Source organism: Toxotes jaculatrix, chromosome 20 (genome assembly GCF_017976425.1).
Source record: "Toxotes jaculatrix isolate fToxJac2 chromosome 20, fToxJac2.pri, whole genome shotgun sequence".
In the NCBI taxonomy this organism is placed as follows: domain Eukaryota; kingdom Metazoa; phylum Chordata; class Actinopteri; family Toxotidae; genus Toxotes; species Toxotes jaculatrix.
The window spans coordinates 20931145-20952897 of NC_054413.1; the positions used below are offsets into that span (position 1 = coordinate 20931145).

Consider the following 21753-nt stretch of genomic DNA (forward strand, 5'->3'; position numbering starts at 1 on the left):
GATGCAGTTCAAGCACACGCTGATCAGGAACCAAGACGTCTGCTAATCAAATCCAAAGGATGAATAACAAACATTTCAAAAGAATAATCAGTAAATCTGCATCGAAAATGCTCTGTCAGCCAAACATCAGGTGCTGGAGTGTCCTCGAACGCACCACAGAGTTTTCAGAAGAGTGTCTCCTCATACCTGCTTCACCATGAGACAGCTAAGGCTGGCTGTACTGTCAGTTACCGATGTGTCTAAATGAATGAGTGAAAATCAGCGTGTGCTAAACAGTTCTTTGGTAAAAACGTCTGTTTCAAAGCAAAAAGAAAAACTCATCTTCACTTTTAACAAACTCTTCCAACAACAAACTCTCCACAGCCACGCTAACATTTCACTGATACGCTTCTTTGAAGCAGGAGGGAGAGAAGTGCAGAGAGACAGGGAAGGTCTGCTCGGAGTGAGGTGTTTGTGGCCCCTTGGGACATGGATGCATATGTGTGTGTCTCTGTATATATATACTGTATGTGTGTGTGTGTGTGTGTGTGTTTGCCTGCAGCACCGCAGCCTGTTTGTGGGTCTGCGTCTGTTTTCATGACACTGTTACTCTGTGCTTCATACGCACAGGTGCTGCTTCTGAGGCCTCAGATAATTAGTCACAGTGAAGGGTTACAGCATGTTCTCAGGGAAATAGGACAAACAGAGCTGAGGTGGAAGAATGTGTCAGAGGAGAGTCTCAGCGGCGTCCTCTCCTCTGGGGTCAATCAATATATCTGCTTTTCAGAGGAAAGAGTCCAGCACAGAAAAATATTCACAGTGAAAGACACAGGAAATGCTGCTGTGGTGTTTATTACAGAAACACGATGAACTGTTCCCTCCTGTCTGACTCTGACCGGCCTCTTCCTTCGTACGGTCCACAGACGCGCTCACGTTTTCAGGACGTAAAAACTGAAATACGACGTGACGTCATTCCTCTGACTTTCAGCTCGCTCTCTGCTGGACTTTAAATGTCTCTCTACCAAACCCTCGAGGCTGCTGAGCTCAGTCGAGCAGCAAACAGCGGGTGGTTTGGAAATAAAGGCGGCAAGTGTGAAAACAACTGTTCCCAGATAAGCTGCTAGGTAACAGTGTCTGGTAACGCCTCTCTGGTCTCACAGGTTGTTAAATCAGCCCAGAACGTTAATCAACCAAAGCCCGTTTTCTCACATCACACCACACGTCATCTTCCTCATCCTCTTCCTCACTTCCTGTTACAGCCTGCTGCTTGTCTCTGTGTTTCACAGATTTCTTTTCTTTACTCTTTTTTCCTGGTTTTTATTTCTGTACTTCTGTACTAACTGCAGCAGCCTGAGATCCTGCTGCTCTTACTAATTGCTGCTGCTGTCGCTGCAGCGAGGCCTCTGACAAAAACCTAATCTAATACTCTAATATCAGATATTTCAGCTCAGGCTAAAGGAGAAACTTTAGCCCTTTAACTCAGCCCATTGCTTCGCCTGCATGAATAAATCCTCAACATGTAAATTCACACGTCTGCAGTGGTTAACATGTCAGGACTTTCAGACAGTGACTGAGATCTCAGCAGATCTCAGCCTCTTCTCTCAGACTGTAAAGCTCCACTGTCTATGACGGAGGAGGACAGGAAACTGGCTCCTGCTCTGAGAGGGGATTACTGCATTTCACAATAAAAGACCTCACAGGTTTTATTTGCAGAATTAAGGTGAATTAGTTTCCAACACGTGCAGCTCAGACTGTTACAACGGAGACATATCAGAATTAAACTTTAGGAACCGAAAGTTGATCCAGAGACACACAAAGGAGACGGAGTGAGTGTGAGGAAGGAGGAGTCAGGATTCATACGTTATTACATCGCACAGTCCTCAGACTGTCATGATGCACACACACCTTCCTGAGCTCAGTGTGTCTGACTTCCTCAGTAACATGAGCAGATGGTGGTGATGGAGCTGCAGCTGATCTACTCTCTGTGGCTGTTTCTCAAACTGAGGACAATGCTGCGTCATTAATCAGCAGGATAACTCTTACAATATGATCTCTGCATGTTAGACACCAGAATTAACCCACGGCGAAATGCAGCAGCGAGCTGCGTTCACCAGAACCGTCGTCTCAGCTTCTTTCCACGTGACACTTTGCTTCTTTGTTCATCTGAAGCTCTCACCACCAGCATCAGTGTAATTTCCAGCTTTCGTCAGAGGTGTCCTGCACTGTTCCACAAAGCGTTAGTGGTTCCTGTTGTGTTTCTTTAGTCAAGTTACTCTTGTTTTGGTTGTGTATTTTTGTATTTTTGTGTTTTATTTTGAAGTCTTGTCCCTAGTGTATCAGGTCTTGTTCTACTTCCTGTCTTTGTCTGGTTTCCCTCCTTTTTTGATTGTGTGCCCCGCCCTGATTGCTTTCACCTGTTGCTCATCACTCCTGTGTATTTAAGTCTGGCTGCTCTTTGTTCTGTTCTTTGTTCTGCTGTGTGTTGCGATGTGTGTTGTGTGGTGTGTTGTGTGGTATGTTGTGTGGTGACGCTTGCTCCTCAGGCCCCAGTTTAAAGTTTATTTTTTCATGTTGCTGTTTATGTTTTTGTTTTAAAGCAGAAGTGAAGTGAGCATCTTGTTATCCGCTCACATTTCTGTCATAAATCATCACTTGGTCCAACCTGAAGAACAGGACAGGCAGTGTGTTGCTCAGAAAAAGACACACACTCTTATCGCACTGTTACACATGAACGGACACACGCACAGAAAACACACACACACACTCACATGGCCATGCCAAACTGCTCCAGCCACTTCTTTTTCAACTCTTTGGTCTTGAAGAAGAATTCAAAGCCGCTCTGGCCCTGGTTGTGAGTGAGGTAGAATCCGTGGGACCACTGCAACAGGAGAGAGAAACACACACATCTGAAAACAGAAAATACAACAACAACAAACAAAGTGTGTGAAAGACAAACGGAGCAGGATGTGGCAGGAGCTGAGCGAGACAGGCTGCAGAGAGACAGATGGAGACAAAGAGATGCAAAATGAAAGAGGGATGCCTCGGGGAGAATAAACACAAAGGCTGAAGGGTAGGAGGGCGGCAGAGCTGACAGACAGAGGAAGAACTGAGAAGAAGAGCATGAAGGAGAAGAGGAAACGAGTGTGAAGGAGCCGTGCCATATAACTGCTGGGCATCAGACAGCATGCACACACCCACGGAGCGAGTGGGCCTGTAATCAGCTTCCATCGCCCACTTCAAAGGCCAAATATTAGTCTATTAGCCTCTGTGTCAACACATGCTTCTGTTTTTTCAACAGCATTACTAAGCAGATGCTGGTGAGATGCACTTTTTTTGGCTCCTAGTTGTGGTTTTGAACTTTCAGTACTCAGCTCTGAAGGCTAAAAACATGCCAAGCTCACAGTGCTGTCAGGAAGCACAGCGGCTCGTCTTCTCTACTGAGGGAGAGGAGAAAAGGGAAGCAGCTCCACAGAGGCATTCCCAGCGGACACGAAGGCTTACGCTTAGCAAAGATATCGTCGAGCTACCAATTTGTACGGAGGAGGAGGAGGAGGTGTTTGTCTGTCTCTCTGTCAGTTTAGCTCTTTTTTGCCTGGTTATCTCCAGATTTTAAAAGAAACCCACATCCAGGCTGATAATTTAATGTTTTTCAGTCTCTGCTCATGTTGTTCACCACGAGGGTCACCGTGCCCGAGTGAACCCTGCTCATATCAGAAACACGATCAGCAGTAAATCTGCACTCACTGCTTTTTTGACTGACACACTATCAGCTTTTCAGACTCTGAAGCACAGTACTGTTCATTCGGAGTCGTGGTGCTGACAAACCTCAGCCCAGACTCAGACTCAGTCCCTGTTCCCTCTGTCTGACTCTTCAGCTGCTAAATGCTCCACGTGTTCACTACGCCGCTGCTAACTCTGTCCGTCTGCAACACGTGTGAAGCATTACACGTCACCGACTGACTCAAACAGACGTGTCCATCTGCCTTCACCTCCACATGACTTGTATGTAAACGTGATGGTTTTGCTTCTTTGAGTGATGAAGGCTGTCGCTGCGGCCTCCTTCAGACAGCCGCCGACATCTTTGGTGTTTCCATCACAAACATGTCACCGAACAATCAGCATCACATCCATCATGTCAGAGGAGAGTGACACTGAGCTGTCAGCAGCGTCCATGAAAAATAACTCTATGAGCCCATATGGGTCTGCGCCTGCTAATGTCTGCTATTTACAACATCATTATTACCCAAATCATTGTTTGCTGGCACGCCTTAGATATCATCCCTCATTATGATTGGCAATATTTTTCACCACTTGGCACTTAGTATTCACTGTGTGTGTGTCTGTGTGTGTGTGTGTGTGTGTCTGTGTGTGTGTGTATAGTCAGGCCCAAAATGAGTTTTAATGATAACACCATCTGGGAGGAGGCAGACTGTTCTTATCTGCCACTGTTTCAGTGTGATGCTGGTAAATGACCAAGACAATGTAAAACATGTGCTGGAACAAGCATCTACCAAATTATTTAAGATTCTTTTCCTCTGATGACTTTGTCGTTTGTGCTGCGAGTTGGTCTCAGCAGCACATCAGAGGCAGCGGAGCCGAGAGGCAGCGGTGTGGTCCACACGCTGGTCCACACGTTGGTCCACGTGTTTCTAAAACTCCGCCAACAAGCAGCTTAATTCAGTTTTCACTCAGTTTTACGAACCTGCATTGGTGATGAATGGCTACGGCTGCTCATTAAGCTGAAGTGCTGCTGTTAATTGGTTTGTCAGGAGTCCAACGTGGTTTCTGAGCTTTGCTGACTCAGTCATAAAGAGGCAATAATGAACACAACAGAGCACGACTTCCCTCCATTACAGCTGACTGGAGGTTATATGAGACGCTTGTTTAGTTCTTTTTATTTCACAGCATGTTCATAAGTAAATTCTATAATCATTACTTTGACACTCCGTATATGAAAGCTATGGTGAAACAGTGGGAGTCAGGGTGTGCTCATCATGTCCCTCTAACCCTGTTAGGACGGACTGCACAGCGCTCACAGCCCAGGGTGAAATTAAATGTCATGAGAAGCTGCTGTGGCTGTTATAAAGTCACTGCAAATCACAGCCTAAAGTGGGTTATTGCTTTTTGATAATGGTGGTAACACACCATAAAATTAAAAGCTAAATGTTGAAGACATATTTTCTCTCTCAGTAAGTGAAGTGAATCGGTGTGGATTCAAAGAGACGCCACCCGAGAAATCAAAGCATCCGCATTGTAGGTAAAAACAATAAAATTAGAGGTGTGAATCACACTTTCCTCTCAGCTGTGACGGATCTGGACTAAGAGGTGTTAACTGGAGAAATAAACATTTGGCTGTCAGAGTTAGTGGAACACATTTTTCACTGGATTAAAGTTCAAAGCCCACGTTTCCATCGCTGAAAGCTTTGGTTTTTCAGTGCAGCACAGAGAGAAACGTCTTTCAATGTTTAGTGCCAATGTGAGGAATAACCTGTGTGTGGTCTGAGCGTCTGGCAGGAGGAGCTACCAGTGTAGTTAGAGCTGGCTTTAATCGAAGCTAATGCTTCTGCATGTCTGAGGCAAAGCAGCATCCCTGACACTGAGGTCAGTCTCCGTGATGCTCCAGAGACACCATGAGAAAACACTGAGCCTAAGCATCATTTCATCAGTGGACCGTCCTCACACTGGTCTCTTCGACCTGTAAAACCCAGGTGCAACCAGTCAGAGGAGCTGATAATGGCTGAGAGGAGCCAGCTCCAGGTCCCTGCTCTGATGTCGCTAAACATAACAGATGGAGCCATGTCTGTGAAGACTCTTAGTTACCCGGGAAACAGAGCCATCATTAATGTTGTTAGGTACACCTGTGCTTTGAAGCCTGCGGTGACAGAGCCTGGTGAAGAGCTGAAACACGGTTCTTATGAAAATACTTTTTAAATTGTAACGAACATTTTTTACATCACTTCCTGAAGCGAGGTCAAAGATCAACCTGACATTAGAGGAGACAAACAAAAATAAAATGAGCTCATTGGGCTGTGGGACACCACTGATGGACCGATCGAGAAACTAATCGACAGCGTAATCAATCATGAAAATAATCTGTCTGTCTGTCTTTCTCTGTCTGTCCCTGTCTGTCTGTCTGTCTCTCTGCCTGCCTGCCTGCCTGCCTGTCTGTCTGTCTGTCTGTCTGTCTGTCTGTCTCTCTGTCTGTCTGTCTCTCTGTCTGTCCCTGTCTGTCTGTCTGTCTCTCTGCCTGCCTGCCTGCCTGTCTGTCTGTCTGTCTGTCTCTCTGTCTGTCTGTCTGTCTGTCTGTCTCTCTGCCTGCCTGCCTGCCTGTCTGTCTGTCTGTCTGTCTCTCTGTCTGTCTGTCTGTCTGTCTGTCTCTCTGTCTGTCTGTCTGCCTGTCTGTCTGTCTGTCTCTCTGTCTGTCTGTCTGTGTGCAGACCTTTCGGTTCTCCTTGTCCGACGTGGGGTTGTTGGTGACCTTGAAGAGGTGCAGGTCGATCACTTCCTTCATCTCGTAGTTGTCTCCGCGTCTCTTACAAACGATGACAGCAGCATCAAACAGGAAGATGTGTCTGTGGTTCAAACACAGTGTCAGAGTCACTGAAAGTCAAACGTGACGCGACCAGTTTTTCACGTTACTCTGTAAAAAACTGTCAATTACGTTATTCCAGGTTCTCCTGTTAAACTTAAAGCTGTAGCATGAATTATTTCTGACACAGCTAGTTTCCTTTGCTTCCTGAACCTGGACCTTTAACACGGGTTTGTGTGCTTTGGGTGCATTCTGCTCCGGCTCCTGAACTGACTTTACACTTTATATTTGCCTCAAGCTCGAGGTGAGTGTTGTTTTAAGATACAGCAGACAGCTCATCAGGAGGGCGACAGGTGCTGGATGAACACAGTCCTACAGAAGGAGGGTGAGACCAGCAGTGCCTTCCTGTCTGTGGACAGAGTTCCACTGCAGCTTCAGTTTTCAGATGGAGTTTAATCCAGAGGCGAGACGATAAAAATATGCACTGACTGACTGCGGTGTCGCTCACTCTGGACTGAAGTAACACGCTCTGGTAGTTTTCCAACCACAGCACCTGATTCAAGTTATTCAGTGGAGCAGCGTGTCAACCTGACAGCTCACCTGTCCTGTTTGGCTCGTTTGTCCACCGAGGCCACCCGTACCTCCCCGTCACCTTTGGGTCTCCCGTATTTACTCAGAGGCTGATTCTACAGTCGAAGAGAAAGCCAAAGATTGACGAGTGAAATATTCTGAAGCTGAGATCAGCCTCTCATTTCCTGGAAGAACCATGTGACTTACCAGGTTTTCAATTGATTTCTGATACTGATCAATTTCTCTCATCGTCTCGTTGTCTCGCTTGACTTCGTTAACATACTGAGCCAAGTCCTGTAAACAGATCAGACAACAGAGTCTTTCCTTTTAGTTTCATAAACACACCATTTACCTTCCAAAGCTCTGACACATGAGACCTGGTTACACACCAGTTATTTTACTGGTTAATGTAAAATGTACCTTCATGGCGTCCAGTGCCGTCCGCAGGTTGCTCTTGTCTGTGGCATCGTGAGTGTGTTTCACCAGCTCCTATTGGACAGAAACCAATCACACACAGACCGTGAGCACCCAGGTTTCCCATGGTAACACCTCTTTCATGTCACTGTCCTTTGAAAACCACGTGTCTCCAGAACAACTTTTCCTGAGCTGACAAAAACAGTAGGATTTAGCTGAAGGAGCAGGTTCACATCCAGATCCACATCCATCCCGTCTGTGGTTCAGGTTCAATGTGAATAAACAGGATCTCACCTGAACCTGAACCAGGTGCTGTGAGAGTCTGAACAGAACCATAAAACAGTTTCATGATGCTGGAGTCTGCAGGTGGATGTGGAACTGAGAGATCAGAGATTAAAGTGGAAAACTTCCTTGTTATGTTTTTTTTTCTGTTGCAGTTTAGTTTTATGTGAGCAAGACTTTTTCTGATCAATCTGATCAGTAAATCTGTCAATGAAAACCCAACAGCAACATGTAAACATGAACAGCAGATCCACATCCCACACACCCGAGAACGTGAGGCTCTGTCTCCAGATACGAAATGAAAGGAGGCGACTGCGAGAAGAATCCTGTCCTGAAGTAAATCAGATACTGTGTGTGTGTGTGCGTGTGTGTGTGCGTGTGTGCATTCATCTATTGCAGGTGTGTGTGTGCAAGTGTGTATCTGAAATTGCTTTCCGATGTCTGGCTGCAGCATAAACGAGACATCTAGACCTCAGCAGTGGAGGATAAGGAAGGATGCCGTGCATGTCCTTCACACAGGTTCATACAAACAACCTGCACACACACACACACACACACACACACACACACACACTGAGCTGCTGAGGGAGATATATATGTCTGCTTGGCACTGCACAAATCCCCGGTGTCAGTCAAGCTCAACCTGCCCATTATTATCACTGGCAACACGACAGAGTCCTATTTTTCAGGCCTCGCTCCCACATCCACAGAGATACAGGGGAAGGGAGGGGTCACGCTGATAGCCGGGACCGTACATGATGGACTCACTGAGGGACACGTGCTGTTGTGGGTTCAGGGGGGAGAGAAATGATGAGCGAAGAAAGAGAGAGAGAGAGACTGATGACAAAAAAGACAGGGAGAAAGAGGCAGAAAGAGAAGGAAGTCAGGGAGCACGACATCAGACCTCTGTGGGATCAACACTTTGCTCCTGCAGAGGTTTTTTTTTTTCAGGTGATCAGGTGAACGCTGTGAAAACACAACATGTGTGACATGTGTGGCGTGTTGTTCTGTTGGACATGCTGTGGATGTGCACATCCCATAATTCACACAGGCCTTACTAACTCAGTGTTTATTAGCTAATGAATCACTGAAAATATTATTCATTATTATTTATTATATTATTTACTCTGAGCTTTAGTGAAATGAAGCGTGTTTATCCTGTTCATCAGAAATGATGCATCTTCTGATCTTTGACAAATGTCAATATTTAAAAAATAATGAAATATTAAATAAAGTTAAGTCAAATTTCATCCTGTGGGTCACTGAACTGTCCAAACTGGGGACGTCTGCACCGTCTGGGACACCTGAGAAACTTCCCATGGACAGATTCACAGCCTCACCCTCCGTCTGTCTCTGTCTGCTGCTGCTCTCTCTGTCAGTCCTCACTTCACTTTATCTGTTTTCTCTCTGTGTCTCTTTGATTGTCTCGATCGGATGACAGTTACGTGCGGGTCATTTCAGACTGACAGTCATAAAGAAGAGACAGAAACAGACGAGAGGAGTCTCAGAGCCAGGAGGACAAAGGCAGAGGGGGAACAAAGCATGGACGACAGCGCCTCTGGTGGAGGTCTGGGGTAGTGACAGGGAGTCCTCTTCCTGACAGTCATACACAAACATGCAGAGACTCTTAACTCAAAGTTTCTGTCCAGCTTTCATCATCTACAGAGACAGTAACCGACTTCAGATACGGCTCAGTTTGGTTTTGAGTTACTGAAGAGTCAAATTCTCCAAACTTTACTTTAGTAAAACTACAAAGTTTAATCAGCAAAATATACTTACGCTTCTTTATATCCTGTTTTTAATTTGATGTTTTAATCTTTAACATGAATCACATTTTACTGATTTCATGTTTTATATCTGAAAGCTTCACCTGCAGAGTAACTGCACAGGTATCAGATAAATACTCTGGAGTAAGAAGTAGGAGATTAAAGCAGGGAGGGTGAATGTAGTTCAGAGGGTGATAGGACATCACATCATGTTTTCATCATGAATCTAAAGCAGGAAACCATAAAACCATGACACCGTCTGAGTCCCGTACCTGGAGCAGAAGGTGGTACTTCAAGACTCGCTGCATAGGAACCACCAGCAGATCCCTTAGTGTGAACTTGCCATAGTTGGCTCTCTTTGAACATTCCTGTACAGACACAGCACATAAACGAATCAGTGCATGATTTTACTTTGAATTATCAAACAGATCCTCAGAGCAGAGTTTCTCCTCAGAGGGTCAGAGCTGTGTTTCAGGGGAAAAAATGAATTTAAACTTTACAGTACAGAGTACAGCATGCTGTCAGCTGTGGTATCACCTGCAATACCTCAGGTCACCACCTGGGGGTGTCCTCTGACCACTCTGAGAGGCTGACGAGTGAACAGTGTCCCCGTGGCTGTAAATCATGACTCATTTATCATTTATCACAAACACGAGGCTCTGACCTCGAGCTTCATGCGAACGTCCTCTCTGTCTTTGCTGATGTTGTCCAGAGTGGCGATGGCTGTTTCCACATGGCTGCAATATTTCCCATAGATCAACAACCTGCGACAGATGGAAGAGAAGAAACTCAACAACAGACACACAAACTGAACTGGACACAGCAGGACACTAAGTCCTGACGGTGCAGAGGAGAGGCAGAGCTTACAAAGCGTGTGAGGTACCTCTCTTTGAAGGTGATGAAGATCTGGTAAAGGTTCTGGGCACTTCTGTGGTGGACTGAGTCCTGGACTTCCAGCAGTAAAGATTTGTGAACTTTAACCAGGTCCTGAAACACAACAGCAAACTTTAATGCTGATCTGCATCAGGTCGCCGCCATCATTACTCTCACTCAGAGGAAAATCATTTCAGCTCTACTTTCACTTCAATCAATACATTAGCAGTAACTTTCTGTAATGAATTAAGCAGTGAACAGTGCTCTGACCTCCAGGTGACCTGCCGGCTGGATTATTACACCGCGCAGAGTCAAACGGTGACTTACCGGGATATTCACAAACACCTTCTCCATCTCCACCGTGGATAAAAACATGGCGAGGGGCGACATAAAGTGCTGCAGGAGAGAGAGAGAGAGAGAGAATACAAGAGAATGAGGCTCGTCCCTCTGGAGTCAGAGCGGGAAAGTCATTTTGAGAGAAGCTATTATATTATAGGGGCCAAGCTGAAAAGAGCTGCAGTCAGCAAAAACAAGCAGGGCCGTCTGGGTCACGACAATAATCTCATTTTCAGAGTTTGCAATTTAATGATTTCCTCTCAGAAAGCTGCCGCCGCACCGTCACCTCTACATCTCAGAGGAGCGGGCGAGCACAAACTAAATTCCACCATCCACTTCATATCGAAAGGCATCTACTGAGACATTCCGCTGGGAAATCAGGCGCGCTCTTTTTCCAGACGTGAACGTACACAAGAGGGGGAAGACAAGTAGCTGTGGCTGGGTGGGGGCAAGAGACGGCGGGGGCTGCCACAGTCCTGTGGAGTGCAGGGTCAGGTGGAAAACGTCCACGACAAAGGGGGTTCCTCAGAGTTCTGGTCTTTTGGTGCAGTTTGTTTTAAGCTGAGCTGGGTTTACTCTTTACCCCTCACCAGCTTCAAAAATAAAACCACATCCTGTCCCTCATTTCTCTGTGGAAGCACAGACTGTTCATACCACTCATTATTTTTCCCATTACACCCAAAGCTGTTTCTACTGTCGTCCCGAGGCGTGGGACGACCCCCACCCACAGAAAGACCCTTTACTCCCGGGTCTGACTCTCTGACGCTGAATGTGGACTCATGTCAGAAAAAACATTTAGACCAAATAATCAGCTCCACAGTTGATGATGGTTATCGGTTTACAGAAAACTGAGTCTCAGGACATCTGAAAAACAAATGATGTGACTGTTATAAGTCTGAAGAGTGGTGAGAAAAAATGCTGCTCGTCTCACAGCTGCAGTTTGTTTCCTGTTATTTCATCCCTGTTTACACACACAAATAAAATGAAGTTTAAAAAAAAAAAAGTTTCTGTTCCTGCAGAGCTGAATGAACGGAGGACACGGCAGATTCAGTCACTCTCACTGCTCAGACTCAGCCAACACCTGCTTCAGAGCTCAGTGTAAATCTAACAGGTGTGATAAATACAGACAGTCATTATAAACACTAACATCAGAGGAAACAGCAAACAGAACGATCCAGAGGAATAAATGAGACTGAAGACGTGTCAGGTCCCTCAGCCAGTCTCTACCTTCTCTATAGACTCCAGGGTCTCAGTGTATTTCTCCTCTGTCTGCTTGATCTCTGTTAAACAGCAGCTCCTGATGTCAGTCTCCGCCTGCTTGTGAAACGCCTACACACAGACACACACAGACACACACAGACACACACACACAGGTGTGCGTAGATGCCGTCAGTACGTCTGAGGAAGGTCAGAGATCCTCAGAATGTGAGGCTTTCATCACAGAAAACTTTGAATCGAGAGGAGAAATGTCAACAGAATCATTTGCTCAGTTAAAAACACAAAGTCTGAATCTAAATATATCAAATTATTCTGTGATTTAAATCTGAAGACTTTAATTCTCCGTGTTTTAAAGACGCACAGATCCAGTGAAGGCAGAGACATTTTCTGCACGTGTCCAGATTCACAGTGAAATAAATGTATGGAACCTTTCGATCGATCAGTGAGTGTGGAAATGTTGCTCTAACTCAGACGCAGGTGTCAGACTGAGGACACCTGCGTCTCTGACAGTGGACTGACCGGAGGAGGGACGGCTTCCGTCTTCATCAGGTCCTCATAGATCTCTCCGCCATCTTCATCATCATACACGCAGTCGTACAGATCCTCCTCATCCTCCACCCCGTTCTCACTGCGGCACACGTGACAGAAGATGGAAGTGGCGTTGAGTTTTACAGTGATGAACACACACACACACACACACACAGAGTTCTGGTTTAACAGACGTGGATTTTAATGCTATATTACAAATCTTGTTAGTCTGGGACAACACTTAATCCATGGCTGTGAAAGTGGCTCAGGAACACACACACACGCGCACACACACACACACGCGCACACTCACACACACACACACACACACACGCACACTCACACACACACAGTAGAGCCACAGGCCTGTTCTGACAGCTCACATCTGAGCCAATTACTGTGCAACTGGGCTAAGACGACATGACTCACTACGCGCGTGTGTGTGTGTCTGGAGTTTTTATGTGTGTACCTTCAAACCAAATGTCCCTGAAAGGAAAAACTCTCATAGAAGAGTCTCCACACTGAGAATGAAAGGACCAGGACATGTGAGGGGTGAGGAGTGAGGGGTGAGGGGTGAGGAGTGAGGGGTGAGGGGTGAGGGGTGAGGAGTGAGGGGTGAGGGGTGAGGAGCGAGGAGTGAGGAGTGAGGGGTGAGGAGTGAGGAGTGAGGGGTGGGGGTGAGGAGTGAGGGGTGAGGAGTGAGGGGTGAAGAACATGAAGAACATGTGACTGTGGAACATGTTCTTCATGGACTGTAAGAGGCTCCACAGGTTCCTGTTATATAATCTGATGTGGTACAGTGTGTAAACATACATCACTTACACTGAGCTGATCTCTCCAATCAGATATGATCTGGGCCGACCTGCTGAGCCCACCCCTCTCATAGTTAGTGTGTGGTTCACAGTAGCTGTATCATAGCAGCAGGTGTGTGTGTGTGTTATGGAAAGCATCTCACCCTAACTTCCTGTTAGGTCTCATTTTATATAACATATTGACATTTGATCCTGTCTCTGCTGGCGTACAGGAGCTCCGCCCTTCTCCACATACGTGTTCATGGTCTCTGCTCAAAGCACCACTGTGTAGGATTTAGTGACATCTTGTGGTGAAGTTGTAGATTGCAACCAACTGAATCCCCCCTCCCCTCACCCCTCCCTTTCCAGGCGTGTAGGAGAACCTACGGTGGCCTGTAGGTTACATAAAAACATAAAAGGCCCTCTCTGAAACCAGTGTTTGGTTTGTCCATTCTGGGCTACTGTAGAATAATGGTGGTCAGCATGGTGGGCTCTGTGGGAGAGGATCTGCTCCCTCTGTAGGTATGAAGGCCTCATTCCAAACACAGATTCCATCAGCAGAAGAAGAAGAAGAAGAAGAAGAAGAGGTGGCTGACGCTGGCTAACATGGCCGACCAGAGGAAGCCCTTCACCTGAACTTCAGTATCGTTCAGTATCTCAAAAATCCACATGAACCACGATACTGTCACGTTTCTTAAATCTTTCAGATCCAGTTTTTACATTTTCTACATAAAGAGCTTTGACTGCTTTCATGCAGGAGTCCTGTTCACACTGTGGCTGGATTATGTCATGTTAGGATTTTGTTCTTTGATTTTTATTTTAGCAAACATTTGTTGTTCTGATGAAATAAACAGCCATAAGACGATTAGTTGTGGTCGTGTGTTAAGTTCAAGTGTCAGGTTAAAACAGGTTGATTCTAAAACGGTTTCTTCAGGTTCAAACGGGGATCTGTGATTTAAATCAGCAACACTTTCATAAGTCCTCGGGGGACAGGGTGTGAAAACAGGCTGAAGAAATGATCAAGCAACAAACCCACACCACTTATGGTTCACTCAGAAAAGAGCGGGAGAGCGTGGCGGGAGACGAGGAGGAGGTGGCTGCCTTCCAGTCAACACCCCGGGAACAAATGTCGCCTGCACCGACAACAGCCTGTAGACTTTTAACATGTTAGGAAATAAATCAGCAAAGGAGAATGAGAGGAGGAGAGGGGAGGAGAGGAGTGGAGAGGAGGGGAGAGAAGGAGTGGAGAGGAGGAGAGGGAACGTACTCTATGAGATCCTCCAGGTGGTTGTAAATGTCTTCGTCCTCCACACTCTCCTCTGTTGGAAAAGGCCTTTGAAGGGAAAACAAAGTATTTAGTGTCAGCTGCCACAGGACGTGTTGTGTTGTTAAATAACTCTGTCTCACACTGTGTTGTTTATATAAAGTAACATTACAGAACATCATCACACAATAATCAGAATGACTCAAATCTCCAGAGAACAGATGAATACATGATTCCGTTCTGTTCGGTGTCTTTTCATGAAACACACCTGATTCCAGGTTGTTGTGCAGTCGCTGTGTGGGACAGTTTGGACAGTGTGTCCATGACCTGCAGAGGAGACAGGGATGTGTTATCGTGTCATCATCATTACATCATAAACACACACCGTCTGAAAAACAAGACTCGACACTGGTTTCAGTTTGTAGTCAGAGTCTGCTGCATTTCTGAGAGGAGACACACGAGGGCAGCATTCTCACACACTCCAACACTACTACTGACACACACACACACACTGTAACTGTGCTGCCAACCTGTGGGCAACAACAGACACACAACACTACATTCAGGGGGGCTAACCAGGCTGCACAAACCACAATATACCAACATATCTGCACAGTGACCTCAGGCCACAGTCGCGTCATGTGATGGGTAATTGATCGAGCTGTTAGTATGACATGTCATTTCACGCTGCTGTGCTCAGTCCTGTCAGTGTCCTTGACCCCGCATGAGCGTGTGACACCTGCTCGGCTAATCACAGCTGAACTCACCTGCTGAGTACAGCTTCATTACCTGAGTCACGGCTCTGCGGGGACCTCTGTTCGTTCACACCGTGCAGCCTGGCAAACTGCCCACACACCTCTCTCTGTGGGTCGTCGTCTGTAATCACCGACAAAACACACAGAGCATGCCTGCACGCTCACAGACACACACATGACAGATTTAACACACGTGCCCCGGCGCTCGAGCTCTTAGAGATCAATACTGATCACACACTGGCCTGTTCCCTCCTCTACCGGTCAACACAATCAACACAAAGCACAGAGAGCAGAGGCATGTCTGTGCTGACACACACTCACACTACACACCACACTGAACCACACAGCTCCACAGGGACTAATCATGTGACGCACAACGTGTCACTGATGTAAAATTCATGTTGGCCCAGCGCAGGATGCTGAAGATTGATGGACTTGAGCTGTTTTTAGTATCAGTATTCAGTGTTTTTAAGCAGAAGAGTCTCTGATTCAAGGCTCCATAGAGAAGCAGGCCGGTATTGATCCACTGCACAATGTGTAATCGATCAACCCGCATTACATCCATCAATCAGAGGACGGATGACACGGACTGGAATTTCACATTTGATAAATCTGTCAAAGTTTGATGAAGCATTTTATCATCAGACGTGTGTGTGTGTGTGTGTGTGTGTGTGTGTGTGTGTGTGTTGTTTATACAGTTGTACATATTTTATTTTCTGAATTTGACTCTTTCAGTTCTCTCAGATCATCGAGCCCTAAATGTTGCTGCACAGTACAGAAATTCTTTTTTCTCCCACGTTACACTGGAAACAGGAAGTAGAGGTTCAGGTGCTGCAGCAGGTGCCTGGGGGTGAAACCACCTCTGTCACGTTCAGTGAGCACAGAGGAGACACTGGTTCAGACCTCAGGCTGCAGGATGTGACTGGAGTCTGTCAGCGTTTTGCACCACATTCATTCAAAAAGCTTTTACATACGGAGTCAACACGCTGTCAGTGCTGCAGAGCAAACACACACACAGATAAAGTTATTAATCCTCACACTTGTTAACAGAGTTGATGGTGCGCTCTCTGCAGAGCTGAACGGAGGCCGTGACATCCGGACGCCAGCTGGCAGGTACAGCGTGTCCAGAAGCTGAGGACGCGCCGCGTGTTGGACACAGCTCTGGAGCTCTTCCAGTTGTAGCTGGCAGGCGTGTTTGGGGACGAGTCGAGTTATGTTGTGATTTCTGGCTTCGGTGAACATGACTCACGCACATTCACAACAAAACCGACCATCTGCACTTTCTGAAGACTCACACGTACGACAACCATCAGCGGTCGCACCACTAATTATAGAAAGGTCGAGAAAAGCACACAAAGGAAATAGGCTGAAATTCCAAGAGGCAGAATACTTTAGCTGAAAAACTTCATCAGTCAGCAGAACAAAATATAGATGATTACTACTGTTCTCAGAGCTGCACCAAGGCTTAAAATACATCATGATTCAGCTGTCACAGGGTTTCCAGAGCAAAGACTGTCACAGAGGGAGGCTCAGCTCGCTGTCCAGTGTGTGGACACGGAGCTGAGGACAGAGGCTCAGCTCGCTGTCCAGCGTGTGGACATGGAGTATCTATTACCAAATGCTAAAGCTCTTCACTGAAGTCACACATGTACATAAATATATATTTATACATAAAGTGTTCACACTCTGAGGCTCTGATGCCACGGATGGGACTGTAGTGCTGAGGAGCAGTTAGAGACGCAGAGAGGACACAGTCTGCTCAACACAAACCACTGATTAACTCTTCAGTGCTTCCTCCATGGAGGAGGGCGCCTCCTCCAGAAAACGGCTGATGCTTTTCACATGTGGAACGTGCCAGCAGTTGTATTGGTTTCACACACAGCCCAGTGAGCTGTCCCAGTTTCCTGCACTCTGCCTCACTCCTCCTTCCTGTGCCTCACATGCGTTTCTCTCTGTCTTTTTCTTTAAATGACTGATTATCAGCTAAAAATAGAGAGCAGCTAGGTAATCCAGTGGAACACATACAGCTGCCGATATTAGATTTTTCTTGTTTAAAGAAAAATCACAGTATTCCTGTGTACACATTCTAATTGAGGTCATCACTTACAGATTCTGAGCTGAAAATGGTGCTGAACTGAACGGAAGCATCCAAACGACAAAGGCCCACTTTACTCTCTAACCTTGTTAGAGAGGGAATTAAATCCATGAACTGCTAACGGTCATTCGTAGCTACAGTGATGGCTAATTAGCTTTTTTCAACAAAATTCAAAAACTGTAAAAACAGTCACTGAGACGAAGCTGCATTCCAGCTGCAGCCAGCACAGGTGGACATCCAGTTACCTGTGCTCAGTTACCTTCACCAGGATCCACAGACTCATCACTCATACACTCTGACAACAAACCACCACAAGCTTCATGATGAGACTGACCAGGGATCAGCTGTGTGGCGAACGCCCCCCCCCCCCCCCCCCCCCCCCCCCCGTCAGGGTTCTCTCACCACATATGAGACAAACCCGGATGGAAACACCGGAGGGCTGATCCGACCACAGCAAACACGCAGGTGTGAAAGCACCTTCGCTCAGTGTTTCCATCATCTGCAGCCATCACTGTGATTTCAGAGGACTTTCCCGCCCGGCTGCTTCAGATCATTATGTCAGAGTCTCCACAAACAGCCTCTGTTTCCTGCACAAAGACCAAAGACCTGAAACCGTCTCTGACACTTTGAGTTTGAGGGCGTCGAACTCTTCATGTTGCTCATGTTTAACTTTGCTGGAGCAAGAAAGTAAAAGCTCTGATTTGAGTTTTGTTAATACGCTGTGTTTCTGCTGAAGTTTGAAAAGATCAACACGACACTGCGGCTTGTTATGGATGAAAATCTTTTTTATTGTGAATGTACATCAGTCACCATGTTAGTTTTCCACTGACCTTTTGATGCCTCTGCCTCTCATTTTTACAGGCTGAGCTCGATGAAACATTTATGAAAAGCAGGAAAGCGAGTCAGTGAAATCCTGTTTGTGTTTCAGTGTTCGAAGCCAAAGCCTCTTCTCTCACACACTTTTCCCATCAAACACTTTGCTGCTGAAAAAAACAGGACATGAATGTTTTACAGGCTCCTCTGAAAAACACAAATTTACATAAAAATGCACACAATAGAAAAAGCAGATACAGTGGCTGCTGGTGTGAAGTGTGTGTGGGTGTGTGTACGTGTGTGACAGAGAGTGTGTACTTATTGATTTTAGCTTGCTTCCTGTTTCATGTGTGTCTGTTGTGGCAGACTGATCGAGATTGATTATTGTTATATATACACACACACAGAGGAGTGTGTGTGTGTGTGTGAGCACGTCTGTCTAACAGATGCAGCCGGAGCATTAAATTCAATCCACATCGAAGAGCCAATAAAAGCCTGATTGGCTCAGAGACAGTGACTAGCTAATGTTTGCCAATCAGCATCACAGCTTATTAACGCCCATAACACATAATTAGTGTGTGTTGAATATTCAGACCTGCAGCTGATTGGAATGCGGCACACGTCTTGACTTCCTGCATCATTTAGTCCAACACTCTCCTCATCAAACACGGATTTACAGGAGTTAATTCTGTGGTCACGCACATGGTAAAGACAGCAGAGGCAACTTCCTGGGAAACACTGATTGACTGGGAACGTGTCCACGCTCCGACAGACATCTGAAAATACTCGGACAGAAAAGCTGGAAAAGTGATTTAACTGAACGGAGCCATTTTCTGTATTTATGTGTTTATGTTTCTTTTCTCAGGTTTGACATGTGAGTGCAGCAGCACGGTAATCACAGTAATGACTGTTTGCCTGGTGAACACTCCCGTTCACACAGGGCATTAACCTGTAATCTGGACTTCCAGCCTGGATAAGGAGGAACCTGATCACGAGAACTGATCACCCAGAGCACATCTGAAGGTGTGAAGCCTGTGGAGCAGGCGTCGTTATTCAGAGACACGTCACATGTAAACACCAGATGTAAACTGGTGTGAGAACAGCTGGCTGAAACACAGCTGCGTCACACTCTCACTCATCTCGTGGACTTCAGCTCACCTGAGTTCAGTTCAACACAGTATGAGCTTCGATGGCTCTGCCTTCAAATAACTCATCACATCTCAACAGCGTCGGGTCAAAAACAAGGTCATCCTGGTTGTCCAGGTAAATCACATCAACCTGCACAGCCCCTCAGGAGACACACTCACACACACACACACACACACACACACCATAGACTGTATAAAACATGGAAGTAGCACCCATGACGTCACCCACTGGTTTCAGGGAGTCGGTTCTGTGACCAAACCATGGTCATTGGAGCTGCGCCATCTTGGATTTTAGTGGGAGTGTACTTTCCATATTTGGCGGAGAGGCGGTTACTCTACGGGTCAGCCGTGGTTAGCCAGCCGAGAACCCGTCCATTTAGCTCGGAGCAACCGAGCTAGCCTAAGGCTAATCAGCTAATCAGCTAGGCTAACAAGCTAAGCGGCAGCTACATCCACCACACGACAGTCCCCGAGTCCGACCCGACTAGCTCCACCCCGTGTAACCGCGACACAGAGCATACAAGAGAGCTCATAATGTTGCTGCTGTGTTTTAAACATGACTGTTTCAGATACAGAGGTTTTAGGTGGAGCTGCAGGGTTTGGTGGAGTTGTGGGGGGACATTTATTTCTAGCCTGTTATTTAACTGTGAAACAATCATTATTATTTCATATTAATAAAATATATTAAAACGTTAAAAACATTAGCCTACAGTTACAGCAGCACACAAACAACAGCAGCTGCTGACTGACGGAGCTGCTCTGTCCATGCAATGTCGGACTTTTTAAACAGAAAAATGAGACCAAATAAAATTGTAGCCTAGTATTCACACAATAAACGGACTCTGAGAGCACGGAACACACCGCAGCAGCGTTCCTAACATTAGCTGCTCCGGTCCTCTATCTGTATCAGCAGCGACCAGAAATCGGCAATGAAGTCATAAGCTAGCGGCAAAATATGCTAATACATGCTAATTAGCGCAAACATCCAGGTAAAATAGTGAGAAATTTACTTACCGAAAAAACTGCAACACAGACTCCTTCGACGGTCGGTTAGTACAGTCTACACTACAACAAGCCATACTGTCACAGAAACCTATCCGAACATTGGCAAACAAACACGGACACTGCAGCCCCTGTCAACCGCTGGAGGCCTCTGGATGTAGCCGCCTAGCCCAGCCGATGCTTTAGCAAAGAGCTGCCAGTGCCTGTCTATGGGCTGTCACTCAACGTAACCACGCCCTAATTTAAGTAGCAGTAAAACGGTTGTGGTACAAAAACAAATTCACTCACTGTGGCTCACACCAGGCTGTCACTGAGTGTTTCATCAGTTCAAAATGCATTAGCACAAACTACTGTAGATGGTATGAATGTTTATGTTTGTGCATGGACACAAGTAACAGACTGTCAGGAACTGTGACTGATTTTATCGGCCAAACAAATGTCAGAGGCATCCCAACCCTCACCTGGGTCAGTTCCCATAATGCAGTTCCACAGGCGTTTGTCAGTAAACGCACTCAACTTTCAAACTTAACATCCAAAGTTCATAAACATGTTTTCTGTTCAAAAATGTGAAATCGGAGAACTGACCCTTTAACAGATCAGAGTAGAATCGCCCTCAGCCTCCACCAGGTCTCCACCTGGTCTCCGCCTTTAGTGCAGTTTGCAAAATGTTTTCAGGACAGTACAACGTAAACTGGAGGAGCTGCACCGAACACCAAACTGCAGTGTGAAGGGTGAGTTTTCTCCCAGATGTTCACATTACTGACTGTTTTCATCTGTTTTAATTGACACTGTAGTGAAGAACATTGTTCACATGCTGAAAACGGAGCACGTCTGTGGTTCGTACGAACCTCAGCTCTGTCAGACGTGTTTCTGAGGAGGATCAGTCTGCTGATAGCTGAGGAGAATCCTCCCAGAGCTATCGTATTCACTGCTGTTATTACCATCGAATCCACTGTAGCAGCCATGGTAAAGACATAATGTCCCCTCTCCGCCCACTCCTCCACCAACCTACAACACAATCTCCATTGTTTCATCACGTTGACATGACGATCTCATTCCCTCTCAGCCGAAACACTATCCTGCACTTAACTGAGGATGAAATGAAGCAAATGGGGAAAACTAGTCTCCCCCAGGGGTCCTTCAGTCCAAAATATAAACTCTGCTTTTAAGAGTCAACCTCAGCAGTGAAGTTACCAGGATACTGTTTAAATGCTGCAGATTTCAGCTCCTTGTGGACTCATGAGGGGAGTCAGGACTTGAAAGACTCTCCAAAACCATAACCAAGTGTAAGTCTGAGTTTGAGTGGGCGGTCTGCCTTGTAAACGGTGTCCTGAGGCTGTCAGTGAAAATCCATATGGACATTCCTCTGGATTTTTTTTCCGTCCCTGAG

General features: G+C 46.2%; 1 protein-coding gene across 1 annotated transcript in view; it reads right to left on the reverse strand.

The window, feature by feature from the left end:
• Positions 1-21753, reverse strand: part of LOC121200340 (guanine nucleotide exchange factor VAV3) — a 64474-nt gene that overhangs the window by 21357 nt on the left and 21364 nt on the right. The window contains exons 3-15 of the mRNA XM_041065588.1: positions 14819-14877; positions 14554-14619; positions 12487-12595; positions 11977-12078; positions 10741-10809; positions 10424-10527; positions 10205-10304; positions 9813-9908; positions 7499-7567; positions 7286-7372; positions 7109-7194; positions 6419-6551; positions 2748-2857 (exon numbers count right to left, since the gene is read on the reverse strand). Coding sequence (XP_040921522.1) covers positions 2748-2857; positions 6419-6551; positions 7109-7194; positions 7286-7372; positions 7499-7567; positions 9813-9908; positions 10205-10304; positions 10424-10527; positions 10741-10809; positions 11977-12078; positions 12487-12595; positions 14554-14619; positions 14819-14877 — 1190 coding nt within the window. The remainder of the gene's footprint in view (positions 1-2747; positions 2858-6418; positions 6552-7108; positions 7195-7285; positions 7373-7498; positions 7568-9812; positions 9909-10204; positions 10305-10423; positions 10528-10740; positions 10810-11976; positions 12079-12486; positions 12596-14553; positions 14620-14818; positions 14878-21753) is intronic.